A 15,212-nucleotide genomic window follows, 5' to 3' on the forward strand; every position below is an offset into this window, starting at 1 on the left:
AAATGAAAGATAATCATCATCGGCACATTTTCCTCCGTCGCTGGGGAAGAAAAGTCGGTAACACGTCAAGCGGTAACGCCTGGCTGGGGGAAGGTGACTGTCAGTACTAGGTGGTTTTAACCAGGTCGTAGACGTGGATGTGAACGTCGTCGTCGTATTTGATGTAGTACACCGTGGGCTTGGCCGGGACTTGGTAGATGACCAGACCCGTCCTTTTGAGGCCGTTATCTGTGACATACTCCACCTGTTTACCCACAAGGCTCTCTGGCTCCTCCCCCGGCTTCCTGTCTGCTGGGAGCAGGTGTTTGTTCTCTGCAGAGAAGAGAAAATGAGAGCAGTGAAACATGAGCGGGTGCTGCCACTAAAACTACAGGATTACAACAAATAAACATGGGCATTGAGTAGTGAATATCTGTGTTCAGCAGGGGGCAGTAATGTTCAATGTCTTTCAATTTCAATTCTTTATTTAAAATAGGGACAGCACATACTGTATTAATGAACATGTAAAAATATGTAGATATGTCAGCTTTTTTAACCAAAGGCTCCAAATGTATTCCCCAGACAGGTGGGTGTATACATACAATCAAATAATAACATTAACAACATACAGTGTTGGCGCTAGGAATTTTCAAAATGGGGTCCCACAGTAAATTTCTGGGGGCCCACTTTTTTTTTACCGTTTTGAAAAAACAAACGATAAATGTATGCATTATTCTGTAATATCTCACATTCTATATTGTTTTGGAAAAAGGTTGTCATAAACGATACTTAATTCATTTTAAAAAATAATACAAAAGAAAACAATTTTTTATGCATATGTCAATGTATTCAGTTCTAAACATTCATTCACGTTTTTCTTTCCTTCATGGATCTAAACTTTACCACTGGCGCCCCAAAATTAAAGTTATCTGGCTGACGAGGACCACTGCACATCTCATCTCTGCATATTTTACTAGAATACCCTTATGAGCATTACATATATCTAAATCAAGTTCCTAATGTACTGTTTACTTGTTGAAATACCCTTTTTAGAGCAAATATCTACCCAAATGACCACTTTGCTGCTGCCAAAAATTGATTTGAAGTGTATTTCAACAAGTAAACAGTATAGTAGGTACTTGATTTTGATATATGTAATGCCCATAAGGTTATTCTAGTCAAATATGCAGAGTTGAGATGTGTCAATATCAAAATATTACTTTAAATACATTTTTGGCAGCAGCAAAGTGGTCGTTTGGGTAGATTTTAGCTCTAATAAGGGTATTTCAACAAGTAAACAGTACAGTAGGTACTTGATTTTGATATACACTACCGTTCAAAAGTTTGGGGTCACCAAACTGTATGTTTGTGTGTGTATATAATATATATATATATATATATATATATATATATATATATATATATATATATATATATATATATATATATATATATATATATATATATATATATGTATGTGTGTAACGCCGTTAGTTTCGGCGGTAACTAGTAATCTAACGCGTTATTTTTTATATTCAGTAACTCAGTTACCGTTACTACATGATGCGTTACTGCGTTATTTTACGTTATTTTTTATGTAGTATCGGCTAGAAACAGAAGATCTGAGTGTGTTTTATTGGAGCGCTGCAGTGACGTGCTTCTGATTCTTCCTCTGCGCTCTGTGTGTGTCTGGGTGTGCCCAATACAACGTAAACCGTTGGCCAACCAAAAAGTAACCACAGAACCCTATACGGTATAGTGTTCTGTGGTTACTTTTTGGTGGAAAAAAGTAACCACAGAACACTATACGGTATAGTGTTCAGTGGTTACTTTTTGGTTGGCCAAGCGGACGTGACGACAGGCTCTCCTCACTCAGGTCCGCACGGACCTGGAGAGGCCGTGCCTTGAGTCCGGCTGGAAATCGGAAGAAATTTGGGAGAATGGTTGTCCCGGGGAGAGGCACTGAAATTCGGGAGAGTTGGCAAGTATGAGATATTCTCACTTCTTTTCTTTTGTCGAGCACAAAGAAAAGAACATTTTAGTTAAATGTAAGTTGTGTCTTGGATCGAAGATCCCGTCTACTGCCCAAAACAACAATTCAAATCTGCCTGATTAGGCTTTGTGTATGTCACGTGTGCCTATAGGTGAAGCCAGGTTTACAGCTATGTTATTATTATGCTGTTTGTTACTGAAATATGTTAAGTTGCAGCTATTTATAATAGTTTTGTCAATTTGTTCTGGCCTGAAATAAATTGGCCCTTTGAAACATATCTTTGTTTTTGTGTGTTGTATGTAGACCAAATTGCTTAGCAGAGTTCAGTGATGCAAATGCATGTCAAGTTGATCAACACATTGTATTATTCTCCAGTGCAATAACAGTACTGAAATGAAGGCTAAAAGGGCATTAATGGGAGCTTTAAAAAAAAAGTAGAAGAAGTAACTAAATAGTTACCTTTCACAGTAACGCATTACTTTTTGGTGTAAGTAACCGAGTTAGTAACTGAGTTACTTTTGAGATAAAGTAACTAGTAACTGTAACTAGTTTCTGGTTTTCAGTAACTAACCAGTGTGTTGTACGCTTAGCTTTTTCAGTAATAGCAATTTTTTTTGGAGCAATATGAAATGTCTATAATATCCCAATTTCATTATTACCACTCAGACAAGGTACACATGTGCCCTCATATATATATATATATATATATATATATATATATATATATATATATATATATATATATATATATATATATATATATATATATATATATATATATATATATATATAATTAAACACAATGCCATCATAAGGCCTAATGTAACGCTCAATTATTAAACATAGAGAACATCCCTAAACTGTCCTAGCGCAGTCACCAACACGAGTGTAGGGCTGGGCGATATGGACCAAAACTCATATCCCGATATAGTTTGGCCCATACACTAACCGATAAAGGGAAATATTTGTTGACGTAACTAAATATTTCCACAATGCCTTGTTTTTTTAAATTTCGGGACTTATAATAGGATTGCATAATAGGATCCCAACTTAAGAGGTGTTTTGAGATAAGAAAAAAGAAAAGGTCTTGGAAATAATTTAACAAAAGTAAAATATAATCTCCAAACTTCTTTAAACATTTTTTTAGCTATGCTCAATAATTCAGCTAACAAAAACACAAAAACACAAAATGTAAGATAAAGTGCCCTGGTTTAAGAGGACATGTAAACGTTAGCAGCAACATTAAAATAATTAATAGTGTTTTTATAGGTAAACATTATTATAGTACATCAACAAATGTGCAACCGTTTTTTTTTCCAAAGTCGCACGGTCTATTTGTAGGCGCATTTGCGAATACATTTCTTGCACCGTACAGCACTACGTAGCCAATTGAGCAAATTATACGATTACATAATTATGACACTGTCTTGGCAACCCCTCACTGGCACTCATCGAGAGCGGACGCTCCCCTTTCCTCTCCTGCTTGCTTCTTTGTCTTGTGTTGTCTTCACTTATTTGTTGCTTCTTTTTGCACTGCTCTCCAAATCTAAACATTGGAACTAGGGATGTCCGATAATATCGGCAGGGATAAATGCGTTAAAATGTAATATCAGAAATTATCGGTATCGGTTTTTTTATTATCTGTATCGGGTTTTTTTTTATTCATTTTTTTATTTTTATTAAATCAACATAAAAAACACAAGATACACTTACAATTAGTGCACCAACCCAAAAAACCTCCCTCCCCCCATTTCTTTCTGTTATCAATATTCTGGTTCCTACATTATATATCAATACAGTCTGCAAGGGATACAGTCTGTAAGCATACATGATTGTGCGTGCTGCTGGTCCACTAATAGTACTAACCTTTAACAGTTAATTTTACTCATTTTCATTCATTACTAGTTTCTATGTAACTGTTTTTATATTGTTTTACTTTCTTTTTTATTCAAGAAAATGTTTTTAATTTACCGTATTTCCTTGAATTGGCGCAGGGAATATAGTATTCGCACGTCTAGAATTACTGCCGGGTCAAACTCGTTTCTCAAAATAATTAACGCATGCTTGGCCTTATCGCCGGGTTATTATTGAAGCTGGATCAAATTCGTTTCGCAAAATATTAATTTTATTATCGCATGTCTATAATTTTCGCCGGGTCAAACTCGTTTCGCAAAATATTTAGCATATGGCTAGAACTTCCACCGGGTCAAATTCGTTACGTCACAAGTGACGCATCTGTCCTCATTTTCAAAATGGAGGAAGCTGCTTTCAGTAGTTTACAATCGCACAAAGGAAAAAAGATAAAGAGCTTTTCAGTAGGATTTAAGGTCCAAGCTATTGAATACCGGTACAATATGCTAAAGAAAACAGTAAGCAGCTATGTTTTATTAATATACCGTAGCTGCGTGTGTGAAATACTGTATAAGTCATTAAATGACTCCCGCCTCCTGGTGGTAGAGGCAGGGGCGGATTAAGAAATTTTGGCCCCCTGGGCCTGACATGGTCTTGGCCCCTCAACCCCCCGCGCGTGTGGGCGCACACACACGCACGCACTATGCAAGAAATACTGTATACTGTGAACAGACATGCACACTGTACTGTACAGAAGAGTGCACATACTGCACACACACTATTAGGTATACCACACAGACACTGACAAGCACAGGTTTCACACAGACACAGGGGGAGGGGATAAATGGCCTAAAAATAAACATTTTTGAAAATGATTACGCCCACTTCAGTGATGGTGCATTGGGTCATTTGAGAGATATTATGTATTGGAAGTTGGTAGCTATCATGAAATAAACCAACCAACCCACCCAAAAAACTAAATCGGACATGATTTTTGCCCCCTTTTCCTCCCTTCTATCATTAAAAATAAAATAATATCTTAGGAAAACACATTGGCATAACGGCAGCTGTGCAGCAAATTGAGGCTCAAAGTCTGTATCTATTTGTGGTTAAGCTTGAGGAGAAGGAGAAAGGTAAAATGATAACATGCATCGGAGAGCACCACAAAGAAAGGTGTAGGCCAGTTCATGGTACAAGGGCTGCATGCAGGTCAAGATAGCCCATTTCCAAGAATGCTATAGTGGCTGGACAGGCACTGGACATGTCCTGAACTCAGTGTCAGACGTGGCTGCCGAATACTTGGATGAAGTGAAGCAGCTGACAGATCTCATGCTGCCCCATCTGAAGACTGTCCTGGCCAGGCAGAGGATGGATGAGGAGACCTTCCCAATGGACCCTGTCAGTGAACAGGCTAGTAACATTGATGGCACCCCTGTGCACAACATTGGGATGGAGAGACAATGTGGCAAGGTGGACTACAAACTGAAGAAGTTGGGCACACTGAACGCAGTCAATAGGTCAATAATTTTACAGAAGAGCCAGGAGCTTCAGAGGTTTCAAGGCAGCAGCACAAGCAAAAAGGGAGGTTGAACTCAACTGGAGTAAATTCATGAAGGCAAAATTCGAGAGTAGGGCAGATGAGAAACAAGAGATGGCTCAAAGAAAGGAGAGTAAGAGACTAGACATGCTGGACACACTGAAATCTTTTGATGGCCCCTTCACGATAGTGGGGAAGTTGAAAAGTTCCTTGTGGATGAAAGTCTGCACAAGAATGCAAAGCTGCAGAGATTGAAGCTTGAGGTTCAGTTTGCCAGAGAAAGCACCAAGCTTCTGCCTAAAGTCAATCCTATCTTCACAATCCAGGTGACACTTCCCAGAAATGGCAAAAGTGCAATTCTCCAAGTCATAATGGATACTTAGAATTTTATGGTGGTGGTAAGTATTCATGAAAACAGGTAGCCTAACATTAGTGAATGGGTGAATTCTGGAAATAACCTAAAAATCTTACACAGTGCACCTTTAAGCAAGGGGTTTCTTTCGTGCTTTCAATTTTGCAAAATCATCCACCACATCATTGAAGTCCAACTCTCTTGTCAGCTCACTCTCAATTGCCATTAGAGATAACGCATTTAATCTTTTCTGAGTCATTCTTGTGCGCAGCTCATTTTTTACTCTTGACAAAAGAGAGAATGAGCGTTCTCCCTCACAGTTACTGACCGGTAGAGTGAGAAAAATCTGTAGCGCAATGTATGTATTAGGAAACGTAGGCTGTAGTCCAAAATGTATTATTGTTTTGAGCAGTCCTGAAGGGGTCCTCTCCTCATCAGTGTTGTTGAGCTGTATAAAAGATTTGAACTGTATAAGCTCCTGTCCAAGACTTTCATTGAGGTCAGATGGGTATGATTCAGTGAGAATCTTGGCCTTGTGAAGGACTGAAGCATTGGACTCTGTATCCAAAGAGAAAAGGACACTGAACAAATTGTTCAGATGTTTGTAGGCCTCCAGACGGTGATTAAGGCTTGAACTCAGTTGATCAATAGAGGCAATAAATGTCTCTATTTGAAACAGTTGCCTTCCCTCAAGCACAACATCTGGGGATGCTGATTCATCAGCAAACTTTTTACGTTTCCTCGTCCGTTCAGCCCTGTAAGATGGGGTGCCACCCAACATGTTTAAGGCTTTCTGCTCAAAATGATCAAATAGATCTCTTTGGGAGAGAACAAAGGTGCGCAGAGATTCCAGCAATCTAACTGCTGTACCAAGGTCCATGTCTGCTTTTTGAAGTTGCAGACTTGTGGCCTGAAATCTGGACAGAACAGTGTCCCAAAAGCCTGCCATGAAGGCCATCTCAAGTGAATCCAGCTTCCGCACTAGACTGTCAGCTTCAGTTCGTGTGTCTCGTTTCTCTGTGTCATCAGTGGAAATAACCTGTAGTGCTGCTTTTATTTTACTGTAGTTCTGCCACAGTGCTTTGGTAGATTCTGCACGGCAACTCCAACGCGTGTTGGATAAAGCTTTAAGTGTGAGATCTATGTTGGAATTGCCAAATACCCTGTCCCATCGGTGTGTGGATGCAGTTGTGAAGTTGTAAATAGACTGAATCAAGTCAAAATACTTAGAGACTTCATTTCCACATCTGTCAATGCTGTTGACTCCCACCAAATTCAAAGAGTGAGCTGCACATGGAATATAGTGTATTAATGGGTTGCTTTTCTTTAAGTGAGCCTGCAACCCATTATACCTCCCTGACATGTTGCTGGCATTATCATAAGCCTGCCCCCTGCAATTTGACAGCTCTAACCCTAGATTTTCCAACACAGACATGACACAGTTAGCCAAACTTTCACCTGTATGGCTAGTAATGGGCTCAAAACCCACAAAGCGTTCAACAACACTGCCCTCTTTGCTAACAAAACGGAATATGAATGTCAATTGGTCCACATGAGATAAATCTGGGGTTGAATCCACAATGATAGAGTAGTATTTGCTTGCTTGCAGTTCATCTGCTATAGCCTGTTTGGTTTTTGCACCCATCAATTCAATGAATTCCTCACAAATGGTGGAGGACAGATATGAGGTATTACCTCGACCCATCTGCCCAAACTTTCTGATGTGATCCTTTAGAAAGGGATCAAATTCAGCCAGGACCTCCAGAATACCAAGGTAGTTCCCATTGAGAGGAGACCCTAACGATTCATTTTTACCCCTAAATGCAAGGCCCCTTTCTGCAAGGAATTTAATGACTGCAACAACTCTTTGTAACACCTGCCTCCAATAGCTGCTCTCTGCCTGAAACTGTTTGAACAGGTCTGCATCAACTGTGGCACCTTTGGCGCGGTTCAAGACTGCTTGCATGCAGGTTATGTGCTCAGCACTTCGCTCATGTTCACCAAATCTTTCTGAGTGTTTCCAATCACAATAGCCTGTCACAAAAGAATGCGTTTTTGGGGAAAACAGTTTGCATGCAAAGCAGTAAACATTACCAGTAGAGGGAGAGTACATCAGCCACTCTCTTTGTACTCGTTGTCCATTGGGCAAGTGTGAAGTAAAATGTTCATTGTTTAGGCATCGGGTTTTGCCTCCTAGCCCACTGTTCCTCACAGAAGCTGGATAATGGCTGTGACGGTTGTGAAATGATTTTGCACCTCTTTGAATAAGAACTTCCTTCATTGACTCAGTGAGGGTCTCAGCCCATTTAGCGGGATCACTAGGTAGAGTTGTCACTGTAGATGGTGTTGAAGAAAGATTCAGCTCATTTTCTATGCTGTCCAGAGGTGCAGTGACCTCACATTCATCCGAGCAACTGGCTACTGCTGAATTGGTTGAATCATAAGCATCAGAAGCATTTGGTTCAGTGTCTACACTTGTAGTGGTCTCAGGATCTTGGGAGCTACATGCTAGCTCAGGTGCATTGCTAACCTTAGCTGAATTTGCAGTAGCATTTATAGAATTGCTTTCAGCAGATGTCTTTGTACTGAAGAAGCTGGAGATATTTGGAACACTCTCAAGTAAAACTGATTCCTTTTTTTTCTTTTCTTGCTGAATTTTTTTTCTAGCTCCTCCACTTAAACGTTTATGATCCATATTTCCCTTCTTTCTTTGCACATTGGCTCTTTGCCTATCACAACAGATAAACCAACTATGTGTGTGTGTGTGTGTGTGTGTGTGTGTGTGTGTGTGTGTGTGTGTGTGTGTGTGTGTGTGTGTGTGTGTGAGTTTGTTTGTGTGTTTATGATCGGTGCTGCTTCCTTCAAGTGTGTGAGGTGATTTAGAAAACTAGCAACCCAGCATCAACACTCCAAAGCAGAGAATAACAGCTTACTAGCATAGACAATTGAGAGCAGAGAATCAACTGATTCGTCTGATAGACAGCAGGAGAGCAGAGTGGTCAGTGATGATCGAATCAAGAAAATGTCTAAATGGCAAGGGAACAGACTGATTTGTACTGAGGAGAAAGAGAGAGAGAGCCAATTACAGTGAAATATATTCCAAAAGAGCCAAGTGACTAGCTGAAGGCAGGGACAAATGCCTTGGAGTGACCAACAAGAGTGCAAAGTACCAAATGGCAAAATGTGGAAAGACCAACAGGCAGATCTGCTTTTACCTCTTATCTTCACAACCAAAAAGTTGCTAAATGATGTTTTCAGTCGCTAGCCAGGTATGGCCAAAAGACGCGAAATCTAGCGGCAAAGTCGGTCAATCACACTGACAGTGAAACAAATATTTTGAAAAGATAATAATTGTACACCTTTGTGCACTTTAGTCTTCTATCTAAATATTTTCACAAAGGACACCAAGGCAGCTTGCTAGCTATGATGGGAGCAACAATGTCTGATAGACAGCAGGAGAGCAGAGTGGTCAGTGATGATCCAATCAAGAAAATGTCTAAATGGCAAGGGAACAGACTGATTTGTACTGAGGAGAAAGAGAGAGCCAAGTACAGTTAAATATATTCCAGAGCCAAGTGACTAACTGAAGGCAAAGACAACAGCCAGATACCTTAGCAGAGACCAACAAGAATTCAAAGTACCTAATAGCAAGATGGCGAGACCAACACAATAAATTGTATTAGGATTTAATTTATTAACGTTAATCTTAACAGCCAAAAAGTTGCTGAATAATGTTTGTAGTCGCTAGCCAGGTATGCCCAAAACAAGAGTCGCTAAACCTAGCAGCAAAGTTGCTTAATTGCAACACACTCTAGGATTCAGGGGAATTAAGGATAATAAAGATATTAATTGTACAACTTTTTGTACTTTTTTTCTAGTTTTTTGAGTCGCCAGCCATGTATGGCCAAAAGTCGCTAATTGAATGCCAACGTTGCTTAATCGCCAACACACTGGGACTCACTGAAGGACTGACTGAATAAAAAAGATAATTAAGATAATTGTGTACTTTTCTCTTCTGATATTTTCTCTAAGGACCCCAAGCTATCTGCAAGCAGCAATAATGTCTGACAGACAGGAGAGCAGAGTGGTCAGTGATGAATGGCAAGGGAACAGGCTGATTTGTACTGAGGAGAAAGAGAGAGAGAGAGCCAATTACAGTGAAATATATTCCAAAAGAGCCAAGTGACTAGCTGAAGGCAGGGACAAATGCCTTGGAGTGACCAAGAAGAGTGCAAAGTACCAAATGGCAAAATGTGGGAAGACCAACAGGAAGATCTGCTTTTACCACTTATCTTCACAACCAAAAAGTCGCTAAATGATGTTTTTAGTCGCTAGCCAGGTATGGCCAAAAGACGCGAAATCTAGCGGCAAAGTCGGTCAATCACACAGTGAAACAAATAATTTTAAAAAGATAGTAATCGTACAATGTCTTGTACTTTTGTCTTCTTTCTTAATATTTCTCAAAGGACACCAAAATGTCGCTATCTGCAGGCAGCTTGCTAGCTATGATGGCAGCAACAATGTACCTTAGAGTGACTGACCAACAAGAGCTCAAAGTACCTAATGGCAAAATGTGGAGAGACAGACACAATAAATTGCATTAAGATGAAGAGAACTGTTGCTATTATTAATCTTAACATCAACCAGAAAGTCGCTAAATGTCACCAGCCAGGTATGGCCAAAAGTCGCTTAATTGGCCACACACAGTAACAGAGAAACTAACAAAAAAAAGATCATAAAGATAATAGTTGTACAACTGTGTGTACTTTTGTCTTCTTTCTAAATATTTTCCCAAAGGACACCAAAATGTTGCTATCTGCAGGCGGGAGCGTGCCTATGTTCCCCGGGTCCTATGTTCCCCGGGTCCTATGTTCCCCGGTTGTTCCTGGGTCTTTGTATGCGACCGGGGAACTTAGGACCCTTTTTCTAAAAAAGGGTCCTATGTTCCCTGCATTGTATCTGGCGAAATTGCGAAATTGTGCCCTGACCAAAACCATCCCTAAACCTAACCTGTCACAGGGCGTTGTGGAGCACTTTTTTTTGGCGAAATTGTGCCCTGACCAAAACTATCCCTAAACCTAACCTGTCACAGGGCGTTGTGGAGCACTTTTTTGGCGAAATTGTGCCCTGACCAAAACCATCCCTAAACCTAACCTGTCACAGGGCGTGCGGCAGCAGATAGAGCAACTCAAACGCGAACTTCCTTCCTTCGACAACTTAAACGCGTCTCTGTCATGCGTGTCTGCGTGCGTCTTACTTAGTCGCGCATTGGAAGCAGCGGGGAACATAGAACCCTTTTCTGGAAAAAGTGTTGTACGTTCCCCGCAGCGGGGAACATAGAACCCTTTTTTTTAAAAAGGGTCCTTAGTTCCCCGGTAGAGGGGAACATAGGACCCGGGTAACATAGGGACGGGGAACATAGGGATGACCCGCTGCAGGCAGCTTGCTAGCTATGATGGCAGCAACGATGTCTGCCAGACAGGAGAGAGTGGTCAGTGACGATCGAATCGAGAAAGTGACAAAATGGGTCAAAGACCAAAAAGTTATTAACTGACAGCAGTGACAAATGTCAGACTGTAAACTTTCTCGAAAGAAAAGGACAAAATGGGAAGATGCTGATAATAACAGCAAAATGGAAAATATAAGAATTTCCAAGTAATGCTCAACTCAAGTGTGTGTGTGTGTGTGTGTGCGCGCGTTAAACTTCTTGTTGAATGATTTCAAATTATCTCTGAGTCTGAACTGAGGGAAAGGAAACCAAATTTTGAGCAGTCTCTCACGAGTTCAAAATACCAAATGAGGAGATTCTAAAAGAACAGACCGGTTTATGAAAGACTTGATGGGGGAGGGGCACAGCTAAGAATACTTGAGTGAGATTCTGTGATCCAAATTCGAGATAGAGCTTTTTGATAATGATAATTTGTCAGAGTAAGGTTGTGTAATCAAAATTTGAGAATGAGCTTTGTCAATCAATCAAGAATATTTGCATTAAGTTCTGTGATCAAAATTCAGAAACAACCTTTAATAATTGATAAAGAATATGTGAGTGAGGTTGTGTGATCCATCCAATTTGAGAATTAGCTTTGATAATAATGATTGAGAGCCTCTGGCCATCTGTGGATCATGGCCGCGGGGCCAATTTTGCCTGGCCCCTTGGGGCCTCTGTGGGTCGTGGCCGCGGGGCCAAGTTGGCCTGGCCCCTTGGGGCCTCTGACCCTCTATGGATCGGGGCCAAGTTGGCCTGACCCCTCGGGGCCTCTGGCCCTCTATGGATCATGGCCGCGGGGCCAAGTTGGCCTGACCCCTTAGGACCTCAGGCCCTCTGTGGGTCGCGGCCGCGGGGCCAAGTTGACCTGGCCCCTTGGGGCCTCTTACCCTCTATGGATCGTGGCCGCGGGGCCAAGTTGACCTGGCCCCTTGGGGCCTCTGGCCTTCTGTGGCTCGCGGCCGCGGGGCCAAGTTGGCCTGGCCCTTTGGGGCCTCTGGCCTTCTGTGGGTCGTGGCCGCGGGGCCAAGTTGGCCTGGCCCCTTGGGGCCTCTGACCGTCTATGGATCGTGGCCGCGGGGCCAAGTTGACCTGGCCCCCTGGGGCCTCTGACCCTCTATGGATCGTGGCCGCGGGGCCAAGTTGGCCTGGCCCCTTGGGGCCTCTGACCGTCTATGGATCATGGCCGCGGGGCCATGTTGGCCTGGCCCCTTGGGGCCTCTGGCCCTCTGTGGGTCGCGGCCGCGGGGCCAAGTTGACCTGGCCCCTTGGGGCCTCTTACCCTCTATGGATCATGGCCGCGGGGCCAAGTTGGCCTGGCCCCTTGGGGCTTAAGATTATTATTTTTGCAAAAGTAGTTTTGCTTGGGTCGCGGCCGCGGGGCCAAGTTGGCCTGGCCCCTTGGGGCCTCTGGCCCCCTGGGCCTGGGCCCGGTAGGCCCGGTCATTAATCCACCTATGGGTAGAGGGCGCTGCCGCGCGAGTGATCCGTCTTGCGACTTCCGGTACTGCAGAAGAAGTGAACACACGCAGCAAGAGATTTTTTTTTTTTCCTCTGCCTGAACTTTTAACAAGGAGGATTACATACCGGTATCTAAAATAAAACAGTTTTCTAAACCGGACTTTCAATCGAAGCAGGAGGTAATAATTAAAGGAATATCTCCATCGAAACAGAGACTTTTAAAACTGAAGAAAGAAAATAAGGAAGACTTCTATAAACAAGTTATCGATGCTTTTGGTCAGAAGGAGCTGCAAATGGACTCCATTTATAAGTACAGGTAAGACCATAATAACGTTTTTTTAATTAAATGTGCTTTTCATGATGGTATGCTTTCATCACACTCAAAGCGCACGCCTAAATTTTATGGATTCCTTTTGGTAAACGCCGGAGTGAGAAGAGGTTTTAAAATAATTACCGCATACACGGCCATCCCGCCGGTTTCCGGTAAACGCAGGAGTGACAGGAGGTTTTAAATTAATTAACGCCCCTGCGGCTATTCAAGGAAATACGGTAGTTATCTTATTTTATTATTATTTTTAAAAAGTACCTTATCTTCACCATACATGGTTGTCCAAATTAGGCATAATAATGTGTTAATTCCACGACTGCATATATCGGTTGATATCGGTATCGGTTGATATCGGTATCGGTAATTAAAGAGTTGGACAATATCGGAATATCGGATATCGGCAAAAAGCCATTATCGGACATCCCTAATTGGAACTAATCAACTGGCCTCAACGAAATTGATAAGATCTTGGGATTGGGGGAACCTGCTTGTCTTGACGGAGCGGTTGTTGCTGGACACACGACGGACTATTGAGAGAAGAAGGAGCGCCGCGCGCCTAGCGACCCTTTCAGTCGAGGACGTGAAGATATCCACCTATTCGTAATTATGACAACAGGACATCTGCTGATTGGAGTAAACGTTGCTCTGGTTTATAGACAAATTGGAAGTTGCTGGCAGACTTCAAAGTACCCCAAAGCTGCCACAAATGATTGGAGGATGCGGGCAGAACCGTGAACACTTTGTGATTTGCATAACATCGGACTGTCTGCTCTGCAGGATGAATTTGAGGACCAGTCATAGAAAATTTAGACTGATAATAGTATTGCATAATAGGATCCCAACTTAAGAGGTGTTTTGAAATAAGAAAAAAGAAAAAGTCTTGGAAATAATTTAACAAAAGTAAAAATATAATCTCCAAACTTCATAAAATTTATTTTTTAGCTATGCTCAATTCTTTAGCTAACAAAAACACAAAATAACAAAATGTAAGATAAAGTGCCCTGGTTTAAGAGGACATGATTAAACGTCAGCAGCAACATTAAAATAATGAATGGTGTTTTTATAGGTAAACATTATTATAGTACATCAACACATGTGCAACCGTTTTTTTCCCCCCAAAGTCGCACGGCCTATTTGTAGGTGCATTTGCGAGTACATTTTTTGCACCGTACAGCACTACGTAGCCAATTGTGCAAATTGAATGATGACATAATTATGACACCATCTTGGCCACCCCTCAGGCACTACGTACACAATACACTTAGTGAAGTTTATTGACAAAAGGTATTCAATTTGAGACACAGCCTATGACCACGAGAGCATTCTAATTTTGAGATTCTGCAGTAAAATACGCACATCTTCCAATAAATATTTCTGTACAAATAGTTTTGTTGGTTGGGCATACCGCAGCAATGCTTGTATGCACACAGACAATAGGCTGAGGGTTACCCTACCTGATTCAGGAAGAACACGAAGATCGCCGTCTTTGTAATCGTCCCACAGCTGGTACATGTAGAGCACAGGGTCCTTCTCGTAGGTGATGTAATACCAGTGGGTCATGACGGGTGCCCGGGATAGCACCATGCCCCGCCATTCGTTTTTCTCACCGTCCTCCTTTTCAAACAGATGTTCCACCGCCCGTCCAACCAGCTCTTCGGCCCCAGGAGGCACCTTGATCTTATTATTCACTGCGAAGGAAGGACACGACACCTTAATGAGTTCTGGGAACTCTTCAGATCCGAGACGTGCTGACAAAGCGCTATCACAACTGAGAGCTTTACGCAACGCTCGGCTCGCACTTTAAAGTGTTTGTTAGTCCCACTACGCTGCGACCGGCAGCGGTTAGCGCAATCTGCAGCGTGCCCTCTGAAGAGAATGAGACAGGAGTTGGCATTGTGAAGCGCCACACAAAAGACAGCATGTCTGTCTCACTCTTAGTGAAACATTAACTCTTGTTAAAAACTGGTCACACCTCATCTACTTCTGTGAGTCAACTACAAACCCTGTTTCCATAAGAGTTGGGAAATTGTGTTAGATGTAAATATAAATGGAATACATTGATTTGCAAATCCTTTTCAACCCATATTCAATTGAATGCACTACAAAGACAAGATATTTGATGTTAAAACTCATAAACTTTTTTTTTTTTTTGCAAATAATAATTAACTTAGAATTTCATGGCTGCAACACGTGCCAAAGTAGTTGGGAAAGGGCATGTTCACCACT

General features: G+C 41.8%; 1 protein-coding gene across 2 annotated transcripts in view; it reads right to left on the bottom strand.

Moving 5' to 3' along the window:
• LOC133630891 (spindlin-1-like) overlaps positions 1-15,212 on the bottom strand; it is a 32,213-nt gene that overhangs the window by 984 nt on the left and 16,017 nt on the right. For both annotated transcript variants that reach the window (XM_062022716.1, XM_062022715.1), the window contains exons 4-5: positions 14,441-14,674; positions 1-312 (exon numbers count right to left, since the gene is read on the bottom strand). The exon at positions 1-312 is cut by the window's left edge and continues 984 nt beyond it. In XM_062022716.1, coding sequence (XP_061878700.1) covers positions 107-312; positions 14,441-14,674 — 440 coding nt within the window. In that variant the 3' untranslated portion in view covers positions 1-106. The remainder of the gene's footprint in view (positions 313-14,440; positions 14,675-15,212) is intronic.

Source organism: Entelurus aequoreus, linkage group LG16 (assembly GCF_033978785.1).
Source record: "Entelurus aequoreus isolate RoL-2023_Sb linkage group LG16, RoL_Eaeq_v1.1, whole genome shotgun sequence".
Classification (NCBI taxonomy): Eukaryota; Metazoa; Chordata; class Actinopteri; order Syngnathiformes; family Syngnathidae; genus Entelurus; species Entelurus aequoreus.